The following is a 21329-nucleotide window of genomic DNA, read 5'->3' on the forward strand; positions in this document are numbered from 1 at the left end:
CTTGACCTTCTGTGGACTCACAAACAGGACATAATGTACAATCTCTTTGACTGGCCCACTCACAAGGAGTCCCGGCTGGTGGTCCTGACCATTGCTAACACCATGGACCTGCCAGAGAGGATTATGATGAACCGGGTGTCAAGCAGACTGGTAGGTCCTAAGCAGTTTTCAGTTTGTCCTTACAGATCCCTCAGCTGGAGCTGTGTTCTGCAAAAAATGAAAGCAGAAAATCTATGTTGAAATGAAAAACCCATTGCATAGCAAGTACCATATAATCTATGAACTTTAAGCTACACAGAGCCCTAGAAGTTTAATTACTTTTTAAAAACATATTTAAACTCTTATCACCTGCCACCTTTTAGGTGCATGGAATACAGCACTGAGCCAGGCAGATGTGATCTCTGAAAGCACAGCATCAAATCATGAAGACCTTTATTATATTAAAAGGAAAGGCAGGAGTTATACATAACATAGAGCCTAAGATCCTGCTACTCACATTAATTAGAGTACCTCTGCTTCTATCTACTTCTAAATGATTCTGGTAGAATAAAAGGTTCTTAAATGAAAAAGAAGTTTGAGAACTGCTTCTCTGCAGAATAGCACTGACCATTGTCAGTAATAACAGTAATTGAGAAATGTATAAATTGTTATGTGGGTTTGAGAGGAAGGTTTGGGGATCTGGGGGTGATTTTTCACCTGGACAGTCAATGAACTTGTTACTTGTCATCTTGGCTCCCCAGGGTCTTACCAGGATGTCCTTCCAACCATATACTCACAGCCAACTGAAGCAGATCCTGGTGTCCCGACTCAAGTATTTAAATGCTTTTGAGGATGACGCTATCCAGTTAGTAGCCAGAAAGGTAAGCCACTTCCAGGGACTCCTAGCTGTACCCAGAAGCCAGTCAGCAAGCCTTTAGTGGGCACCTGCTGCATATGAGGCCCTGTACTAAGTGCTCTAGGGAAGTCCTGTAAGAATAAGCCAAAAATGACAACAAAAATTCTGAGAGAATCCTTTACCTTATTGTGGTTTACTTAGAAGGTCATGGGTTTTGTTTTTCTTGTATACAAACTATTAATAAATAAAGAGACCAAGCAATTTTGTGTAACTAAAAGTGGGAGGTTATAGGTTACCTACCCTGAGCTCAGCTTTCATCTCTGAAAAATGGAAGTATTGATAGTTAACCTCATAGGGTCATTGTGAGAATCAGATTACATCTGTCTGTAATGTGCCTAACAAGGTACACACTCCAGAGTGGATCTGAAGCATCAGATACCTACATCCTCCAAGCTCACAAGGAGAGTGTGAGCTGAGCCTCCATCCCTGACTGTTCTGCATCTGCTGAGGTACCTGCCTCAAGCTGGAAGAAACCAAACATCCACAAGTCCCCTTGCTCAAAACTATCTAAATCCTGAGCAGCTGCAGCAGCAGCACATGCCGGGCACTACTACTTGGAGCTGGGTACTATGGGTACTACATGAAGTACTGGGGCCAGAGGTGAGCCAGTTTGCTCCTCTCTCCAACTTTGCTTTCCATGAGAGAAAGCCTCAAAATGACCCTCTAGCTTTTCTGTGGATAGAGTTTAGAGTTCTCATTTTTGCATGTTCTAAGTGTTCTTTTCTTCTCCCAATACTCCTTTTTTTTTCTTTTGATGTCAGCCTATTGTCTTCTTCCATTTTCCTCTAAGATGTCTTTTGTTGATTGGTTTTTATCTCTATCTTGTATTGTTGGAGATTCTCCTTGCAAGTCCTGGTTGTCCACTAGGTGTACAGATGGAGATTAAAAAAAACTGATTAGAGAGAGCTAGACGCTGGTGGCTCATGCCTATAATCCTAGCTACTCAGGAGGCAGAGATCATGAGGATTGTGGTTCAAAGCCAGCCTGGGCAAATAGTTTGAGAGAGCCTATCTTGAAAAACCCTTCACAAAAAAGAGCTGGTGGAGTGACTCAAGGTGAAGGCCTTGTGTTCAAGCCTCAGTACTGCAAAAACAAAAAACTGATCAGAGGTGGGCATACGCTTATAGGCCCAGTGATGGAAGGCTGAGGCAGGAGGATCTCTTGAACCCAGAAATCCAGGGGCAGCCTGGGCAACATAGTGAGACCTCATCTCAAAAGAGAGGGGTGATGAGAGACAGAGGAAGGGAGGAAGGGAGGAAGGGGTTGATAGCATTGCTTGAGAACAAATTTGTGGTCTCTTGACTTGGTAGAAGAGAGATAATCTCTGAGGTAAAGGGTTTTATGAGAGGAGTACAAATTACCAAGGCCCAAAATTTTCTCATAGCCTCCCTCAGTCAGTGGCCCTAATGTGTACCCGCCAGTAGGAAGTGGGGAAGGGATACTAGGCAAGGGTCAGCAAACTTTTCTATGAAAGGTGAGGTAGTAGATTTTGTGGGACATAACAACTGTTTCTGTTGAAACTACTTAACTTTGCTTTTGTATGCAAAAGCAAAAGCACCCATAGACAAAATGTGAAGGAATGAACATAGCTGTGTTCCAATAAAACTATTGATAAAAGCAAGTGGGGGCTGAATGTGATGGTACATACCTATAATCCCAGCATGGGGAAACTGAGGCAGGAGAATTTTGAGTTCAAGGCCACCCTGAGGTACATTTTACGACCCTGCTCTTAAAATAAACAAACAAAACAAAAACAAATTCTAAAAAAAAGTGGGGGGTGGAATTGGTTTTAGGGTCTGAAAGTTAGATTTTTTTTTTTTTTTTCTGTTACCATGAACTTGGCATGCTGTTTGTTAGGTAGGCATTCTGCCATGTGAGCCACACCTCCTATTTTAGGCTTCTGGCCAGTAGCTGGGATGACAGGCGTGAACCAACTGTGCCAAGCTTTTTTCCATTGAGATGGGGTCTCACAGACTATTTTTGCCATAGCTGACCTGGCCTGGAACCACAGTTCTCCTAATCTCAGCCTCCTATGTGGCTGGATGACAGGTGTGCCACCATGCCCACCTATTGGTTGAGGTGACATATTACAAACTTTTTGTCTGGGCTGGTCTTAAACTTCGATTCTTCCTATCCCGATCTCAGCCTCCCAAGTAGCTAGGATTAGAGGTGTGAGACACCAGCACCTAACAAAAATTTCCTTCTTAAATTTCTGAATTTTTCTTAACTTTCAAGCAAGCTTCTTTGTTTTCTCCCTTTCCTTCCAGTTCCGGTACCAACTCCAGAGCATTTTGAAAGTATTCAATATAACTTCGATTTGTTCCTGGATTCCTCATTACCAGTTTAGAATTTGGCTTTCTCTTGTCTGCTAATGTCATTCCTCTTCTGCCTCTTTCCTTTTTTTTTTTTTTTTGGTGATACTGTGGTTTGAACTCAGGGCCTCACATTTACTAGTGCTCTTCCACTTGAGCACTCTGCCAGCTTGTTTTATTTTAGGTATTGAGGTAGGGTCTCATGAACTATTTGCCCAAGTCTGGCTTCAAACAGAAGTCCTTTTGATCTCTGCCTTCTGAGTAGCTGGGATTATAGGTGTGAGCCATTTGTGCTCTTCTCTGCCTCTTTCCTTATTACAGAATAATATTGATGACTCTTCTCCTGTTGCTTCCTTTCCTTTTATGGTTCTTGGTTTTTTCATGAAGTCTGACCTGTTTTTTTTTTTTCTTTACATGTAGAGAAATATATTTTATATTCTGTATTTAAAATTAAAATATCTGAAGTCTTCATAGGTCTGATTCTCCTTTCTTTTAATTCTTCTGGTTCTCATGCATGTATGGCCTTGATTCCTTGAGGGTTTTTGTTTTGTTGATGGTACTGAGGTTTGAACTCATGGCCTTATGCTTGGTAGGCAGGTGCTCTACCACTTGAACCACCCTGCCAGCCCTTTTTGCATTGTTATTTTAAAGATAGGGTCTCACTTTATGCCAAACCAGTCTGGTCCATGATCCTCCTATTTGTGATTTCCTGCATCTGTGAGCTATGAGTACACCACCAAACCCACCTATTGGTTGAGGTGGTCTCGTGAACTTTTTGCCCTAATTGAGATATTCCCATCTAGCCTCCTGAATAGATAGAATTATTTTACTTTCATCATGTGCTCATGTTCCTTTATCTGAGAATTGAGGCCTAGGTTGAAGGTGAATTCAGTTTTGCTTCTAGCAATTACCTACGGGCACTACCAATTGGTAATGATTTTTTTTAAGAGATTTTTTTCCATTTGATGATTTTAGGACACTAGATTTGGGCTACAAATCCATATAGGCAGTTTTTTTCAGGGTCCTCTCTTGTTAGAGTCTGTGTTGGGTGGTTCCTAGCTTTTTCTTTCATCTCTCTTACCCCGCAATTGTCAAAAAGAATCCTCAGATCTTGCCACCTAAGGATCCTTCTCTGTTTTCCTTTCGGCCTCTGAAGTAGTTCTTGTGTCCATTCTGTTCACTGTGGTGGTGTTTCACTAACTGCTAATAGGAGGAAGGAAGTGATTATGGATATTAGAGAGAGGGAAGACTATAAATTGACATTCATGTTTCAGTCTTGGTTACTAGGAAAGTGATTTTTAGAAATTTTTTAATGTCTTAAATTTGAATCCTGACTACAGAGGTATACCCAAAACGCTAAAAATTGCTTATAATTCCTAGAAATGACTGTTGTCATTTTGTTTTTTGTGGAACCAAAACTCTTTCTGGGAAGCAATTAAAATGCAGGTGGACTAGGTGTTGTGTACCCAGGCAAAGGCAGAAAGATGGAGGCCAGCCTGGGCTACATAGTGAGATCCTCCCTCAAAAGCAAAACAAAACTCTCAACTACTCAGGAGGATTGTGGTTTGAGACCAGTCTGGGCAAAAAGTTAGCAAGACCCTATCTCAACAAAAAAGCTGGGTGTGATGGTTCCTGTCATCCCAGATACCCAGGATACATAAGGAAGAGGATCACGGTTCAGACCAGCCCAGGCAAGAAACATAAGATCCTACCTAAAAAATAACTAAAGCGAAAAGGATTGGGGACATGACTTAAGTGGTAGAATGCCTGCCTAGTAAGTACGAGGCCCTGAGGTCAAACCCAAGGACAGCCCAAGAAAAACAGAAAAAAAAGAAAATTACTGTCTAAGTCAGCATGGGAGAAAGTAGAACATTCTCTGAGAGGGGGAATTCCTGAACCCCTTTACCTCTGTGCACATGGAAGGGAAGGGGCAACAGCAGAGCAGTCAGCATTGTTCCTTATTCTCTTTCATCCATTTAACTAGAGATTCCTCTGGGTCCTCCAATCTTTGGGACTTCCTCCCCATCCCCCGCCTTTTTTTTTTCTTCAGTACCAGAGCTTGAACTCAGGGCCTACATCTTGAGGCATTCCACCACTCCTTTTTGTGTTAGGTATTTTTTTGAGATAGGGTCTCACAAACTGTTTGTCCAGGCTGGTTTCTAACTGCAATACTCCTGATCTCTGCCTCCTGAGTAGCTAGGATTATAGACGTGAGAAACTGGCGCCCAGTCCCCATTCTTGATTTTGGTTCTCTTAGCCATTGTTCTGGCCATTCCCCCAAATTTACCACATACTGTGAGGCCTGCTGGTCTGTGGAATTATCTCCAGCAAGGCTCTAATTTAGCCTCTGGTCTTGGTGGACTGCTTCTAGGGGTATGCTTGTCTCTTCCTGCAGGGAACGAGAACCGTTGTTTCCAGATGGTTCAGTCTTGATCTTGGGTCAGGAATCTCTTTATTTAGACATCATTTCCTGAAAAATAAAGAAAGCTGAGAATTACTGCTGTTCCCATTGTGGAGTTATCTCCACAATGACAAAGGTTTGGACTCAGAGAATAGTACTAGCCATAGTATAATAATAATGTATCACTGTGCTTCTGTGAGGGCCCAGGCAGGTCTTAATTTTAGGTGTATGTCCATTCTTAGCATCATCTTCCCTCTGTAGCTGAATACAGACTCTACTGGTTCTTTACCTGGTATGAAGCTAGGGGACTTCGGGAATGACACATTCTTTCTTGTAGGTAGCAGCCCTCTCTGGAGATGCCCGGCGCTGCCTGGACATTTGCAGGCGTGCCACAGAGATCTGCGAGCTCTCCCACCAGAAGGGTGATTCCTCAGGCCTGGTCACTGTGACCCACTTAATGGAATCTGTGGATGAGATGTTCTCCTCATCGTACATCACTGCCATCAAGTAAGATTCTCTGTTCACTGCCCCTCCTTGGAATGGTCAGTAGAGATTGTACAGCCTGGGAAGCTTTGGAAACCTGCTCCCCTTTCTGAACTTTAACACATCCAATGTGCATTTACTAGACAGTACTTTTTCTTAATGGCATTGGCTGGTTGTTAGGAAGGAGGCACTGCTTTTCCTACTCTGCTCACAAAATGAGGGTGGGGATACTTTTGAGGTACTAGTAAAATTGCAGATGTAGTTAGTTGCTGTGACCTTTTGACTTGAGACTGGGGATGATGGAAGAATCCTGTCAAATAATGGTTCCCAGTGTTTTCTCTAACTGCACATTGAAGCTTTGTTTGGCTGTCTGTAGTACAGCCTCTTATGAGAACTCACATTTCCTCATGTTTCTTTTAAGAAATTCCTCCGTCCTGGAACAGGGCTTCCTGAGAGCCATCCTTGCAGAGTTCCGGCAATCAGGACTCGAGGAAGCAACATTTCAACAGGTGATTGTCTTTTTTCAAATCTTTCTAGATTTTGGTCTGGGGCTTTAAAAATCAGTGGACATTTCAATCAATGTGTAACAGTTTGTCTCTGTTTTGTACCACCCTGATTGTGCTAATCAGTTCAGCATGTATGTGATTTTTTTTTAAAAAAAGTTTTTAATTCACATGTAATAGTTATACATACTTATGGGGTACGGTATGATATTTCACTACATGTATACAGTGCATAGCAACCAAATTTCCTTATCTTTTTCCTTATCTTTTTGTGTGGGTGTGTTTGGGTTTGGAGCCTTTGAGCTACAACTTCTAATTTTTCTTTTTTCTTTCTTTGTAAGGTGCTGGGAGTTAAACTCAGAGCCTTGCGGATGCTTGGTGGTTTTGTTTGTTTTTGGCTTTGAATTCAGGGCTTCATACCTGCTAATAGGTGTTCTACTGCTTGAGCCACACCTACAGCTTTTTGGAGACAAGGTCTCACTATACAACCCTGGCTGGCCTTGAGATTGAGATCCTCTGCCTCAGCCTCCCCATTGCTGGGATTGTAGGCATGTACCACTAAACCCAGCAGTATCTCTGCTCTTGTCATACTCTAGTCTTGGTGTGAGCCGTAGACTCAAAAATATTTAGAACAGTGTCCAGCAGTGCTATGAGCTTGCCTGACCCATGGGGTGCTTCAGGGTAAGATCTGTGTTTGCAGCCTTCCTTCCTCCCTTTATTCCTTCTTTCAATTTTCTCCTTGGGCCCTGTGTTGGCTAAGGGTCATGCACTGGCATCTGCTTACCATATCTGAGAAAGGAAAAGTGCCCTTGTAGCAAAATTTGACTTAAATTTTGACAGTTTCTTTTGTGGACCTCTCAGCCCCTGGAAACCAGAATTATTTTTTAACAGTGACAGTTGACAATTATTTTATATCCATTAACTTATAAGGGATGTAAAGTGCATTTTGTATGTAAAAGTGAGGTGAAGTGACTTGGCCACTGTTGGGATTTATGTAAACGATAGAAGCAGGATTCAGACCTGCCGTGTTCTGACTCTGGCGTTGGTGTTCCGCTCTGACACTTGTCATCGTTGAGATACCCACTGATATCTTCTGGAGTATTTGGTGTCCTGAGCACCAAGTGTCTGCTTTTGTAAAAGAAAAAATGACTGATTGTATACAGACCCAGTATTATCTTCCTCTTAACTTTTGCCTTATTTATTTATTTGTTTGTTTACTTATTTTATTTATAGGTATACAGCCAACATGTGGCCCTGTGTAGAATGGAGGGACTGCCATACCCCACCATGTCAGAGACCATGGCTGTGTGTTCACGCCTAGGCTCCTGCCGCCTCCTCCTGTTGGAGCCCAGCAGGAATGATCTGCTTCTTCGTGTGCGGCTCAACATCAGCCAGGACGATGTGCTTTACGCGCTGAAAGAAGAATGGAGAACTTCACACCAGTCTGCTGTTTTTTAAAGAACCTGATTTTCTCTCTTGTTTTTATGATTTTTTTTGACACATGGCCTCACTGTGTAACTCAGGCTGACCTGGAACTCGCTAAGTAGCCCACGCTAGCCTTGAACTCATGGTACTCCTGCCTTCACCTCACAAGTGCTGGGATTATAGGCATGTACCACCACTCTCAGCTTCTGATTTTCTAAGCACATGGAATTATTGTACCAAAACATACCAGATGGAAATGGCAGTCATGTATTTAGAATTTTCTGTTAAATAATTTGCTTTTTACAGCATGTTTGTGAAATTTAGCCAATACAAACATTCAGGTTCTACATTAGGCCCTTCCTCTGACTTATTACTGTTACTAGCCGTTCCTGTCATTTAATTCATGGTAGCAAATCGTGTGTATAAATATGCATACAGTGTAGTTTTATGTATGTAAAATAGTTTGGGGAGAATTTGTAAGAAATTTGTTACACTGTTTCCTTCTGGGAAAGATCTGGGTGGTTAGAGTCAGAAGTTAGGAATTTTACTATATACCATTTCCTTATTTTACATTTTGGACAATATGAAACAAATCTGTTTATAAAATAGGATTGCCAGAAATAATATTAAGTATCATCATGGCTTGAAAATAAAAGTTTTGAAAAATGTAACATTTACTGCAAGAAATCCTTAAAACATAAAAGATCTGTGTGCCACAGAGAATGTGTAAGGGCCCAGGAATCAATCTTAATAAAGAGATGGCAATTAGTTTCTAGATACAATTCTTGGAACAGCTTCTTGTATGACTTGCAAGTTAATTACACCATTTACTGGGAAACCAAAAACAGGACAAATGACAGGGAGCCTTATGTGAACACAGCCTTACCCAGAAATGTTTGGCTTGAATCTATTGATTACAAAATTACCAGAAAAATCTAAGTTTACTAAGAAATGTTTTACATTGAAACTGAATTCTTAGCACTCCAATCACTGCAAACATTTATTACAGAGAGGCATGGTGGTATGTGCCTGTAATCCCAGCACTTGGGAGGCAAAGGCAGGAGGATTGAGAGTTTAAGGCTAGCCTGGGCTACATAGTGAAATCCTGTTTCCAAAAAAGTCACAAATGGTAAGAAAAAGAAGAAAACAACAACAAAAACCACATAGGAACCATTGTAGGCCAAAGGAGAATGGAGATGAGAGACATGACACCTAAGTGTACTTGATGAGGTCCTGGATTTAAGAAATATAAACATGAACTACATTCATATTAATAACATTAATATGTGTTAAGATTGTGAGTATGATGAATTTGGTTACATAAGAATGCTCTTAGGAAATTCATGATGAAAACGTGTCTATAACCTAATACAGTGCACTGAGGAGCTGTGTCAGGATGTATATTAGAATGCCTGTCGGTGGCAGTACGGAACAAATGGAGCCCAAATGGCCCACGTGATGGGAGTAGAAACTGGAATGGCTTCACTTTGGAGATAATTTGGCAATATTTAGTCTGGAAAATGCAAGAACTCCCAAGAGCCATTAATTCCATTCATACTAATATACTCTAGGGAAATTCATACACACACGCTCTGAATTGTATTGAAGATTGTTCCTAGCATCACAAATAAGTAGTGGGAAGCCATTGCAAAAGTGATTTGTTCATTTTTGTACTATGAAATACCATACAGAAATGAACATCAATACATATCAATGTACATAAAACAGGCTCAGGGTTGTTGGAAAAGGTGAAGAATTCTGCGGTGTGATATTTAAAAGCTTACAAAGAATTTCCATGTACTCTACAAATACACATAATTGCCCAGAAATAAAAACCTCTAAGAACAGGAAGTTTTGCATTATGGAAAGTGTACAGGTGGCCTCAACTGTATTTTCTTAAACTTTAATAGGTGTTCATGTGTTGTGTTAATTCACATACAAAAGATAGGAAATACTGTGTGCCATGTCTGCTCTAAACATTGGAGATACATAAGATTTTCTGCTTTTGTGGATGTGTGTATCCTGTGAATGTGAAATGTAACATTGTATATTTTAAACGCTTTATTATAAAAATGTTAAATACTTTCAAAGGAAGAAATAAAACCTTAATTTTAAAATGCTCAGCTTTCCTTTCTCTGGGAAGTCACCCCAAACAACAAGCAGATGGAAAAGCTCTTTGGCCAAGGAAATTGGAAGATCTTGGAAAGACCTTTAGGAGCTGGGCAGGAGTGAGGTGGCAATATTTTAGCTGGCAGCAGACTAGCTTTTTTTCTGATACCAAAGAGGATGGCTTTGCATTTCCTTGGGCAAGAAGATTTCTCTGAGCCTCTGTTCCTTTTAGGGATAATGTCCATCTATTATAACTAGCACAATCTAAGAAAACAACCCAGTCTCCCTCTTTCCTCTCCCCTCCTTTCTTGACTGCAGTATAGGGTAAAAAGTAAGAATTTAAAGTTTTTTAAAAAAATATTTTCCGTGCTAGGGATCAAATCTAGGGCTATGTCGCCAGCTCCAAACTTTAGTTTTTGAGACAAGAGTCTAGCTGGCCTTGAACTCCAGGTCTTCCTGCCTCAATCTCAAGAGTGTTGGGATTAGAGACCTGAACCATTACGCCTGGATGCCCTAAAGGTTTCTGAAGTATCTTCCAGAATGCAATGCGCTCTACCTGTGTTACCTGAAGTTTCAGCCCACTCTGATTATAAGGGGGTTCTTTTAAGGAGCTGAACTAGCCCCATTTCCATTTTCCTGGAGCCTTGTTAGGGTACTTGGTGTTCCGCCGAGAAGCCTCGCTCTCGGGGCGTGGGCATGAGGTGGAGTGTCCTGGCTTGGGAGGAAGCGAGGCGGACTGGCCTGGCAGTGGCTGGGCAACCGAAGAGGCGCACCTACTCCATCTGCGCAGGCAGCTGGAGGCGGGGGTGGAGCCAACGAACACTCCTTTTTGCGAGTCTCGCGCTACCTGGCCGAACGCGCCTGCGCACTGCTAATCCACCCTTGGAGTCACCTGTCCGATCGCTCCACCCGCTTGCCTGCCCATGCGCACTGCGAGCTGCCGGGCTGAAGAGTCACGTGTCGGGTGCCAGCCGCCTCCCGGGCGGGCGCTTCCTGTCGCTGCTTTAGCCGCCGCTTGGGGGCCGCGGGAAGCCAGGGCGGTGCCGGGCTGGAGAAGGCCCGTGTTTTGTTCGGGTCCGCCGCGAGGTATGCCGCGTACCCGCCCCCCGGCCTGGGGAGGTTTGGGGGCGGCCGGGGTGATGGAGACGGCTGGGGCCGGGCAGGGCTGGGCGGTGCGCCCTGCCGCGAGGGAATGGGGGTTCTGGCCGCCTCCCACTTCGGACTCTGCTGCCCACCTCTCCTCAGTCCCGGCTCGGGCCCAGCACTGTGGCCGCATAGTGGAAGAGCCTGACTGATCTCGTCTTCCTGCTGAGCCGGCTCGCTCCCACGCCCGGCTCAGTGAAAGCCCCGCGATTCACCCAAGTCACCGAAATCTGACACTTGGAGTCCTGAGCGCGCGCTCCCGTGATCCCACACCCCGTTAACCTCGCAGCCTTCCTAACTCTGGACCCCGTCTGCTCCTTTCCACCCTCACTGCCACCTCCCTCACCCACTGCTGTAAGATGCTCAGAAACCAGGACGGTTTCCTGTGCTATGCTCTCCACGTCCTGTGCACCTCCCTTATGCAGTCAGGGTGATGTTTCCTAAACGCCGGTCCCAACCGGTCACTTCTTTCCCTGTTGCTGTCAGGATAACACCCAAACACCTTTAGGCTTAAAGATTTTGTGTTGTGCCCCTTGGCTCACAATGCCATCCATCTTACCTTATACTGTCTCTGATCTCCTGGCTGGGTGTATGCTCCAGTAATAGAAGCCCCTTAGTGTGCAGGGCAAGCCATTTCTCAACTCAGAACCATTGCAGGGTGGTTCACTCTGCTTGGAATCCTATTGCCCTTCCTTCCCCCAGCTTCATCATGACTCAGCACAGGCACCACCTCCAAGAGTCCTTTTCTCTCTGCGTTGGTAGGAGGCTACCTCTGGGCACCATAACCCCACAGCAAAGTCTGAGACCATGACAGATGAATTTCTGCACTCCTAACGTGCAGCCCTGCCTCCCATGGAAGTCCCATGAGTGGTGGGGAAATCTCAGAAAATTTGCATGCTGAATCAGCTTTCTTTCATGCAAGGAAACTGATGCAGGAAACATTCGGTATCTGTTCTCCAGGTGATAGCCACTAACTACATAGAACTGTTGAGCACTTGAGATGTGTCTGGTGTGACTGAAGAACTGGATTTTTAGTTTTAATTAATTTAAATTTAAATGCAGATAGCCACCTGTTGCTTCCAGAATGGACAGCTCTACTTTAGAGCCTTTTCTAATCCTACCCAGTCTTTTACCCACTCTGTACTTAGAGATGCTTCCCTGAATCTGCCTTCTAAATTGGTCAGTTCGGTAACTACACTGTGTCTCCACGCTGCCCACGACCCTCCCCACAATCCCAGCCTTCTATCCTCCCTGTTGCTTGCTTCAGTGCCCTAATTCCAGTGTTGGTATTTTACCCTGCAGGACCCAGAGCTGCCTCCTTGGGGAGTTCACTAACCACACCTTACCACTGGTACCCCTATTGGGGGCACAGCTCATAGTCTACTTTAGTCTAAGTCTTTTTAATTCCCCATCTGATAGGTATCTAGGCCACCAGGATGCCAGGGCCAAGACCTCGGAAGGGCCCTCAGGCCAGTGGCCAGGGTGTGGCAGCTGCCAAGCAGGTATGGACCTGGCTTCATTCACTCTTGGGCTAATTTGGGGTGGGAGTTTCTAGACAACTTGGACAAATTGAGTGACCTTTGTGGTTTTCCTGTTAGTTCAGAGACTGAGCAGGGCCTCCTGAAGGTGGCAAAGCTCTTAAGAACCTCTGATTGGAGCCTCGTGGGTAAAGGAGGCCTGACCTCCCCTCCTGTGTTTTAACCCAGCCATCCTACTGTGACCACTTCATACAAGTAGTGTGGAGGGCTCAGCAGCCACCAAAGTTTAGGATGTTCTGATGTTCTTATTGCTCTCACAGGTTCCTCATTTAGGGTCACAACTTTGCTTGCCAGCCAAGGATACCAAGGCTTGAGGGCTGTGGCCAGTGGGTGGACTTTGCTGCCTAGGGACATAGCGGGAAGAGGGAGGGTGTCTGTCTTCCAGTTTTCTCCCTTTATTTCTTCTGACCCAAGTCCTGAGACTTCTTAGTCTATTTTTATTCTCTTTTAGATGCATATAAGGAGTAGGTGGGACTGAGGGTAGACACCGAAGTCACAAAGATCTTATTTTAAATTCTGGTTCTGTCATTCAGGAGGCTTTCTCATTTTCATCTAAACATTGAAGTAAAACTAGGACCTCACTCTTCAAATATGGACATAGTTACAGACACAAAAACTAGAATGACGGTTAAAAGGATGGAGATAGGGGTTAGTGTTTAATAGGTGCAGAGTTTCAGTTTTACAGCATGAAACCAGTTATGTGGATGGTGGTGCTGGTTGCATAACAATGCAAATGTGCTTGTGCCACTGAATTGTACACTTAAAAAAGGTTAGGATGGCAAATTTTATGCCATGTATTCTGCCACAATTTAGAAAATAATGGGCCAGGTTTGGTGACACATACCTTTAATCCCAGCACTCGGGAGGCTGAAGGAGGAGGTTCAAGGCCAGCCTGTGCTGCACAATGAGACCCTGTCTCAAAAAACAAAGTGATGGGGAGCTACTTCTCAGGATTGTGAGAATTAACTAAGATAATCCTGTGAAATGCTAAGTATACACCTGGAAGCTATTGCTATTATTGCTGTAATAATAATGGCCGTGTATCCTTACTGGATTCTTTGAGGAGTCCCCTGGGTTACAGGCTTAGTTTTTCCTTTCTGCACATTGGGCACTTCACAGAGTGAAGGAACCATTGACTGGCACAGCCAGCCCAAGTCTGGCTCTGGGGCTGGGATCTACCCTGCCTCATTTTGTGAGTCTTAAGAATCCTTCTCTGCTATCAGTTGGGGCTTTTTGTGGAGTTTAATCCTGAGGACATGCTGCTGAGGATGGATGAAACTGAAGATGATAGGGACCTGGAGGCTGAACTGTTGGCCCTCACTGGAGAAGCAGGGACCACAGGCAGGAAGTCAGCACCCAAGAAGCAGGGTGAGTTTTCACTACTGGGGTGGGCTCAGTACTAGGACCTGCTGAGTGCAGACCCAAGGTAGAGAGAGTCCTTGCTTTGCAGCCTGGAGGAGCCAACCGGACTCCCTGGTCCTTATGATAACCTCTGTACCCTCTGAGCTCTTCCACTGTGAGGTCAATCATACCTGTGCTGTGAGAGCTGACTCTTTCCCCATGTGGACAAATCTGATTCTCACTCTAACTTAGGTCACTTGCCTTAGCCAGGGCCTAGTATACAGTAGGAGCCCAGTTAGCATTGGGCACATAGCAGATACACAGAAATTGTCAGATGAATAGGTGAAAATATCCCTGTACCACCTGGAAGAGGACAGAGCTCTTATGCCTGGGAGGATCTAAATCTCCCTGACTTCTCACCAGGACCCCTCAGAAAATAATGAGAAGACTGGGAAGGGCCTCGCTGACTTGGCCCTGATTTAGGGCCTGGGTTTTACTTAGTTTTGGCTCTTACTGTGATTACAAAGTTAGCAAAATTGATGCTAGTAGTTCCAAGCTTACTCAATATATAAAATGGGGATATTACCAATCTTGCAGAATTGTAAAGCTCAAATGGATGCTAGAAATCTTTACAAATGTGAGAGAAAGGTGTGGTTGGGCATGATGGACACATTTAACAACTATTGGCAGAAATGCAGAGAAAGCACAGCTTGTTTCTTGTTGGAGGGCCTAGGAGGGTGTCCCTGACAAGGGTCTTTTGAGCTGGGTCATAAAGGAGTTTTCTGGGTGGGACTTGGCTATATGAAGGAAGGTGGATCTCTGCCTGGGCATATCTCCTCATACAATGCATTAAAGACCCTCCGTTCCTTGTCCTGGACTTCGAGTTTTCCTCATCCTCTTCCCCTAGCCCCTCTGCCTATGGCTCACATCGAGAAGTTGGCAGCAGACTGTATGCGGGATGTGGAGGAGGAGGAAGTGGAGGAAGAAGGTCTGGAGGAGGATGTAGACCTGCTGGTGCGTCTGCCAGGCTGGTATCCAAGGGCTCTGCTGTTGATTTCGGATCTGGTGGAGGAGAGGGCTGTAGAAAGGAGGCCTTGGGTTTATCCCTCAGGGTCTCTTAACTTTCAGTGAGTGTCCTGCTCTTCCCAGGCCTGTCTTCCTGGCTGTACAGTGTGAAACTTGTTTCTTTTGACTTTTCTTAGCTCTGCAGCTGGGGATTCTCAGATTTGAAGATTTTAAGGCTGTTTTTGTTCAGATTAAATAAATATTTTGGTAAAGGGGACTGTGCACATTGGGAAATACTGCAGAGGGAGAGGATACGTTGTTCTGTTCTTGTCATTATTGTGGCCATAAAGCCTCCAAACTCCTGGGACTTGTGTACCCCCAGACAGAGCTCAAGGAGGTCCTGGGTGTGGATGAAGAGGCTGGGCCGCTGGATGGTGGTGAGGTTGAAAGCCCAGACCTCTCTGAGGAGGAGAAGGGACTTGAGAACACTGAGCCTCCAATGCAGACAGACCTCCTAATGGCTTCAGTCCCAGTAGCTCAGGTAGGCCCTGGAGGAGGCCCCTGTGTGCCTTTGATGTCCTTGCATGAGCTTACACATAGCATGGCTTGCACACTAGTGTCGCTAAAATAACCCTTGGCCAGGAGCTGCCCCAAGCAGAAGCCAAGTGTGAGAAACTCCTTTGTGCCTGGCTGACCTCAAAGGCCTCTCTGTTCTCCCAGACCCATTTCTTGGCCTCCATGGATTGCCTGGGCTTCTGTGTTTGCCTACCATGGGCTCTGGCCTCTGCTGTGGGTCTTTGCTTCATATCTTGGGGATTTTGGCTCTTTCCCCTTGAGTCCCAGAGCTCCATCTTCTGGAGCAGCTTCCTCACAGGGAGAATAGCAAGGGCCTAACTGGCTGTGGAGTGGCCTACCCCTGAGCTGAAGTATTTGCAGGCTGGAGGCCCTCAGGGGCTGCAAGCTCTGCTGGAGGAACGGATCCACAACTACCAGGAGGCTGTGGCCAGTGCCAAGGAGGCCAGTGAAGCCGCCAAAGCCAGGCGCTGTGAGCGAGGCCTGAAGGTGAGTTGGGCCCACTTGGAGACCAGCAGTGGTGCTGTGGGTAAGGCAGTAGGAATTGCTGTCCCAGTGGAGGGGTGGTTTCCCCACCAGCCTTATAGAGGTGGTGGATCCCTAGCCTGGTGGACCCAGGTAAAGATGGTTACCTGTGTTTCTGGACTAGTTCTCTTCCCTCAGACTCTGGAATCCCAGCTTGCTGCTGTGAGAAAAGGCAGGAAGATCAATGAGGAGGAGATCCCACCTCCAGTGGCCTTGGGCAAGAGGCCGCTGGGCCTTCAGGAAACCGCCAATAGGAACCCTAAGGCAGATTCCCCAGCTCCCTCTGCCATGGACACAGGTAACTGGAGGCACCTATCCTAATTTCTGCCCTAGTTCCCAGGGTCAGAACCCATGGCTTGCCTTCCCTGCCTGTCCCTGTCATTGCCTCAGACCAATGAGACCTGTGGGCGCTGGAAACCCAAAGCACACCCTTGTACCCTCTATTGGGGCTTTTCATTTCCTATAGAAAACACCTCCCAATCTGAGATCAGCTTACCAGGAAGCTCTGCCATTGCTGTCCCACCTGATTCAGACCCAGGCCCACAAGCCCTGCTGTCAGCCCGACAGAGAGAGTACAAAGTGGCTGCTCTCAGTGCCAAGCGAGCTGGAGATCTAGACCGTGCTCGAGAGCTCATGAGGATTGGGAAGGTACAACATCTGGCTGAGAGCCACTGTGTCCCATGCTGCATTTTACAGATGGGAAAGCAGAATCTCAGAGTGATCCGGACTGGACTTGGGTGCGACTTTCCTGGGGGTAGTTATTTCAGGGCTCCCTTGTTTATGTCCATACCTGCTCTTTTCATTGCTGCAGAGATTTGGTGCTGTTCTGGAAGCCCTGGAGAAGGGGCAGCCTGTGGACATGAGCGCCTTGCCTCCAGCACCTGAGGGTCTGTATGGGCAATTGGAGGTGTCTGCTCAGGCTGGGGTTGGGAGAATCTCAGGTGTGGGGCTGGCCAGACACTTTGCCTACACTTCTGCTCTGGGTTCCCAGATCTGAAGGCCTTCCCACAAGCTTCTAAGGTCCCCACAGCACCCCCAATCCTGTCCCCAGCAGTGGAGCAAGTGCAGCCAGTGATGGCCTCTGACATCCCATCCACCCCAGGTAGGTAGGACAGAATGGTGGGACTGTGGAGTAGGGACCTGGGGAGGGGCAGGCAGAACTGATGCCCTCTTCTTACTCACTTTAAGTGGCCCCTGCAGAGCCACAGACAGTGCTGGATGCCCTGCAGCAAAGGCTGACCAAGTACCGAGAAGCAGGCATCCAGGCCCGGACCAGTGGGGACGAGCGCAAGGCCCGTATGCATGAGCGCATCGCCAAGGTGGGCCTGAGACTGCACAGTTCCCTTTCCTGTGCTGACCTCTCTGGACAGCTCTTCTCTGTCTCTGCTTCTCCCATTAACCCTGGGTTTCTCTAAGTCTTCATTTGTCTGTCTGTCTCTCTGAAGTTCTTACTGCCTTAGGGCTCTTTTTCTCCTGGGCTACTGTCCTGCCCTGTTTTTTTTTTTCCCTGCCTCTGTTGTGGGCACAAAGCCTGCAGACTTTAGCCCAACAGATGTCCCTTCTTTGCTTCCCATGCAGCAATATCAGGATGCTATTCGAGCTCACCGAGCAGGACGGAAAGTGGACTTCACTGAGTTGCCTGTTCCTCCAGGTGAGTGGAGCTTGGCCTAGGGACCTTCTGAGGTCTCTGAGCGAGAATGGAGGAAGGGAGAAATGTCTCATGTAACTGTCTGCACCCTGTGGGAGTCCTTCATTCCCGCCATGCTCAGGCAGAGCCAGACAGGATCCTTAGGACCTTTGCATATCTCTGAGGCTGTTTCTTCTCTTCCCTGCTCTGTCTCTCCTCACAGGATTTCCTCCCATCCCTGGTCTGGAGCCCACTATGGATACAGCAGAGGATTCAGTGGCAGCAGCTTTGGCAGCTGCCCCAAAACTAGCCTCCTCGGAGGATACAGCCCCAGCAGATGTAGATGAGGACGAGGATGAGGTTTGGCTGAGGGCCTAAGACTCCAGCGCTTGGTGGGGGGATAAGCAGTTGATGGGTAAACCCATACCCTGTTCTCCACACAACAAGCCCAATGAGATGAGTATCCTTCCCTACATTTTAGAAAAAAACTTGGCCAAGGACAGAGTTAGAATTTATACCGAGGTATTTCTGACCTCAGACTCCAGGTTCAGTTCCCACTACCCTGCTGTATCTTGCTGGGGAGGTTACCAAAGAACTGTCACATCTAGCTTGGAGATGTGGGGTGCATGAAGGGGAGCCACTCAGCTCACATTACACAGCAAGTTAGTGTAGTGCTAGTTAAGAGAGCCCAAGTCTGGTGACTGCCCTGGCCAGGGTGGGGAATGGTCCCTTGTGACGGCTTTCTGGGCACCTGCAGGATGAGCCTCCAATACAGGCTCCGGTGGCCAAGAAGCTGGCGCAGCCTCTGGTTCCCTTATCCCAGCCCCTGCTTGAGCCCAAGGCCTCGAGTTCTAAGGAGTCACTGAGTCCAACTGGTGAGTGGGGGACAAGCAGGATAAAGGAGCAGAGGGTCTAATGAGGGGCAGGCATGGCCCTAACCAGTGGCGTCTTCCCTTCAGTGCGGGAGCAGCTGGTGCTGCTAGAGGCTCGGAAATTGCAGTACCAGAGAGCAGCTCTGCAGGCCAAGCGCAGGCAGGACCTGGAGCAGGCCAAAGCCCATCTGCGGGTGGCCAAAGGTCTTGAGGCTCAGATTGTCCAGGCCCGAGCTGGCCGACCTGTTGACCTCTCAAAGGTGAGTCCCACCTGGCTAGACAGGAAACTTTCTTTCCTTGTGGTGGGCTAGGCTTGACAGGCAGGACCATGGGCTGGGACAACTTCTGGAAGGAGATGGGATTTGGATAGGATGAAGTGACAGCTGGGAAAGAACCTTTTGCTTATGCAAAACAGAGGCTAGGAAAAGGGAAGGTGGGCTGCTCATGGTCAGACATGACAAGGCAGGGCAAGGCCAATGAGTGGGAGCAATGAGTCCCTGTCATTGATGGTTAGTGAAAGTTGAAGAAATATTTAGTATAGGTACCTGTATTTGCTGGACTAAGTAGAGGAATAATCTGACTCTTGGGGCCCGAGGGGCCTGGTGACCTGGGCAGGTGCCTTCACCTTTGACGGATGAAGAGGGTGACTTCATCTTTATCCACCATGAGGACCTGCGACTCTCTCAGAAGGCCGAAGAAGTGTATGTTCAGCTACAAAAAATGCTTCTGGAGCAGTATGAGGTCCGTAGGCCATGTCCTCAACCTCCGTGTAGAGAAAGGCCAGGTGCTCAGAGCAGGTAGACCTGGGCTCAGATTCTAGCTCTTCCATTTTCTGGTGGTGAACAAGGTACTTCCCCTCTCTGAACCACATTTCCCTCATCTATAAAATGGATAACACCCTTTCAGGGTGGTTGTGAAATTCAAACAAGAGTGAAGGGGAATGGGCTTTTTAGATGGGAGGGGAGAGAGACATGTTTCCTTGTGTGAAACTATCTGAAATGTTCTGGGAAGTCTGTCTTCTGAGGTAATATTTGGATTAGGTTTTGAAGGAAGGAATTCTTTAAATGAATTTTGGGCAATGGCTATCCTCAGAAGAGGAAACAGTATAGTCAGCCATGTTTGGTGGGACTTGAGAACCTTGCCCTTGGGGAATGTGTTGGGGAAGGAGAGGTGAGGCTACAAAGGGAGGTTGGAGTTTTGAGAGACCAGGTAGCCTAACCAAGTCCTGGTTCTGAAGTCACTTTGGGCCTGTTTTCAGAAGTGCCTGCTGTTCTCCAAGCAGTTCATGCACCAGGGAAATGTGGCTGAAACTACCCGGTAAGTGCTGGGGCTAGGCTGGGGCTTGTGGGGTGGGGCGCAGTGAGCTTTGTTCTGCTGACGTGTACCTTTCTCTGATAGGTTTGAGAAGCTTGCTCAGGACCGTAAGAAGCAGCTTGAGATCCTGAAGCTGACCCAGGCCCAGGGTCTCGACCCTCCTAGCCACCACTTTGAGTTGAAGACATTCCAGACTGTGAGGTGCTAAGGCCTAAGAGAAACAGTGCTCTGTGTAGAGATGGGCAAAAGGTTGAGAGCTGAGGGTGAAGACTCATCTTCAGTGAGACTTCCCAAGCCCCAGGCACTGGGGCTGGTGAGGAGGAGGATATGCTGCCTGCCAGGGAGGAGCTCAGAGCTGTGGTGGCTGTGGAAAGAGCTCTGGACTGGAGTCAGAGACCAAGGACCATGCGAGCTCTACCCTTTCTAGCATGACATCTTTTCCTCCCTGGGCCCACTCACCACTTAGCTGGGTGTGCAGGAACTGGAATACCTTATTCTTCCAGTATCCTTCATTCTAAGCTCTCCATTTTTCTTGGCTGTAGGATCTTCTCAGAACTCAATAGCACAGAAATGCATCTCATCATTGTCCGGGGAATGAACCTCCCAGCCCCTCCAGGTAACCCTAGGGTCACCATTCTGAAGGATGCTCTTGCCCAGACACCACCCCAAGCACTAGGCTTCTGAACATTCCCTCTGACCCGATTTTCTTTTCTCCACACAGGAGTGACCCCTGATGACTTGGATGCTTTTGTGCGGTTTGAGTTCCACTACCCTAATTCGGTGAGGCTCAAGTAATGTTCCTCAGTATCCCAGGACTCTGCTCAGTTTCTCTACATCCTTGGGAGGACTGGCTATAAAGATGGGTTTGAAGACCTTCCAGCCTATTCCCTTCAGAGGCCTCTTGCCTCAGCACTGACCCAGTCCAGAGTTCCTGGCCCTATAATGTACCTCAAGCTGGCCTCATTACTCCTTCTCATTGCTTTGCTGTCCTGATTATTCCTTCTTACTGCTTTAGGAACAGGCTCAGAAAAGCAAAACAGCTGTGGTGAAGAACACAAATTGTCCAGGTAAGTGCCACACAAGGGCAATTACTCCTCACTCCTCACGTGGGTTGCATTTGTGTTTCCAGATTGCTTTCAGGTCTGCTATCTTACTTGGTCCCCAATTTTGGAAATATAGGTGCTTACACTTCTCTGTGTAATTGGAGAAATGGGTTTGTTGGGGTAAAAGGACTTGCCTAGAGCCTCATAGCAAGGAGGTGTT

At 46.6% G+C, this 21329-nt stretch overlaps 2 protein-coding genes and 1 long non-coding RNA gene across 8 annotated transcripts in view; 2 read left to right on the top strand and 1 right to left on the bottom strand.

The window, feature by feature from the left end:
- Positions 1 to 8052, top strand: part of Orc1 (origin recognition complex subunit 1) — a 45623-nt gene extending 37571 nt beyond the window's left edge. For both annotated transcript variants that reach the window (XM_074080131.1, XM_074080132.1), the window contains exons 13-17: positions 1 to 150; positions 741 to 860; positions 5946 to 6115; positions 6513 to 6600; positions 7828 to 8052. In XM_074080131.1, the coding sequence (XP_073936232.1) occupies positions 1 to 150; positions 741 to 860; positions 5946 to 6115; positions 6513 to 6600; positions 7828 to 8052 (753 nt within the window). The remainder of the gene's footprint in view (positions 151 to 740; positions 861 to 5945; positions 6116 to 6512; positions 6601 to 7827) is intronic.
- LOC141424942 (uncharacterized) lies at positions 72 to 12097 on the bottom strand. The gene is made up of 5 exons (XR_012449910.1): positions 11831 to 12097; positions 7876 to 8007; positions 5495 to 5677; positions 349 to 430; positions 72 to 207 (listed from the first exon to the last, which is right to left on the bottom strand). It is a non-coding gene; the product is annotated as an uncharacterized lncRNA (long non-coding RNA).
- Cc2d1b (coiled-coil and C2 domain containing 1B) overlaps positions 11079 to 21329 on the top strand; it is a 22339-nt gene continuing 12088 nt past the window's right edge. For 4 of the 5 annotated variants that reach the window (XM_020167508.2, XM_074080136.1, XM_074080133.1 and 1 more), the window contains exons 1-21: positions 11079 to 11214; positions 12691 to 12773; positions 14033 to 14177; positions 15058 to 15164; positions 15538 to 15696; positions 16092 to 16217; positions 16392 to 16551; positions 16720 to 16901; positions 17065 to 17140; positions 17245 to 17355; positions 17442 to 17572; positions 17832 to 17904; positions 18104 to 18240; positions 18638 to 18755; positions 18840 to 19012; positions 19368 to 19493; positions 20011 to 20069; positions 20151 to 20267; positions 20609 to 20682; positions 20788 to 20846; positions 21082 to 21133. In XM_020167508.2, the coding sequence (XP_020023097.1) occupies positions 12708 to 12773; positions 14033 to 14177; positions 15058 to 15164; positions 15538 to 15696; positions 16092 to 16217; positions 16392 to 16551; positions 16720 to 16901; positions 17065 to 17140; positions 17245 to 17355; positions 17442 to 17572; positions 17832 to 17904; positions 18104 to 18240; positions 18638 to 18755; positions 18840 to 19012; positions 19368 to 19493; positions 20011 to 20069; positions 20151 to 20267; positions 20609 to 20682; positions 20788 to 20846; positions 21082 to 21133 (2251 nt within the window). In that variant the 5' untranslated portion in view covers positions 11079 to 11214; positions 12691 to 12707. The remainder of the gene's footprint in view (positions 11215 to 12690; positions 12774 to 14032; positions 14178 to 15057; positions 15165 to 15537; positions 15697 to 16091; positions 16218 to 16391; positions 16552 to 16719; positions 16902 to 17064; positions 17141 to 17244; positions 17356 to 17441; positions 17573 to 17831; positions 17905 to 18103; positions 18241 to 18637; positions 18756 to 18839; positions 19013 to 19367; positions 19494 to 20010; positions 20070 to 20150; positions 20268 to 20608; positions 20683 to 20787; positions 20847 to 21081; positions 21134 to 21329) is intronic. The other variant, XM_074080135.1, reaches the window with a different exon arrangement.

This window comes from Castor canadensis, chromosome 7 (assembly GCF_047511655.1).
Source record: "Castor canadensis chromosome 7, mCasCan1.hap1v2, whole genome shotgun sequence".
In the NCBI taxonomy this organism is placed as follows: domain Eukaryota; kingdom Metazoa; phylum Chordata; class Mammalia; order Rodentia; family Castoridae; genus Castor; species Castor canadensis.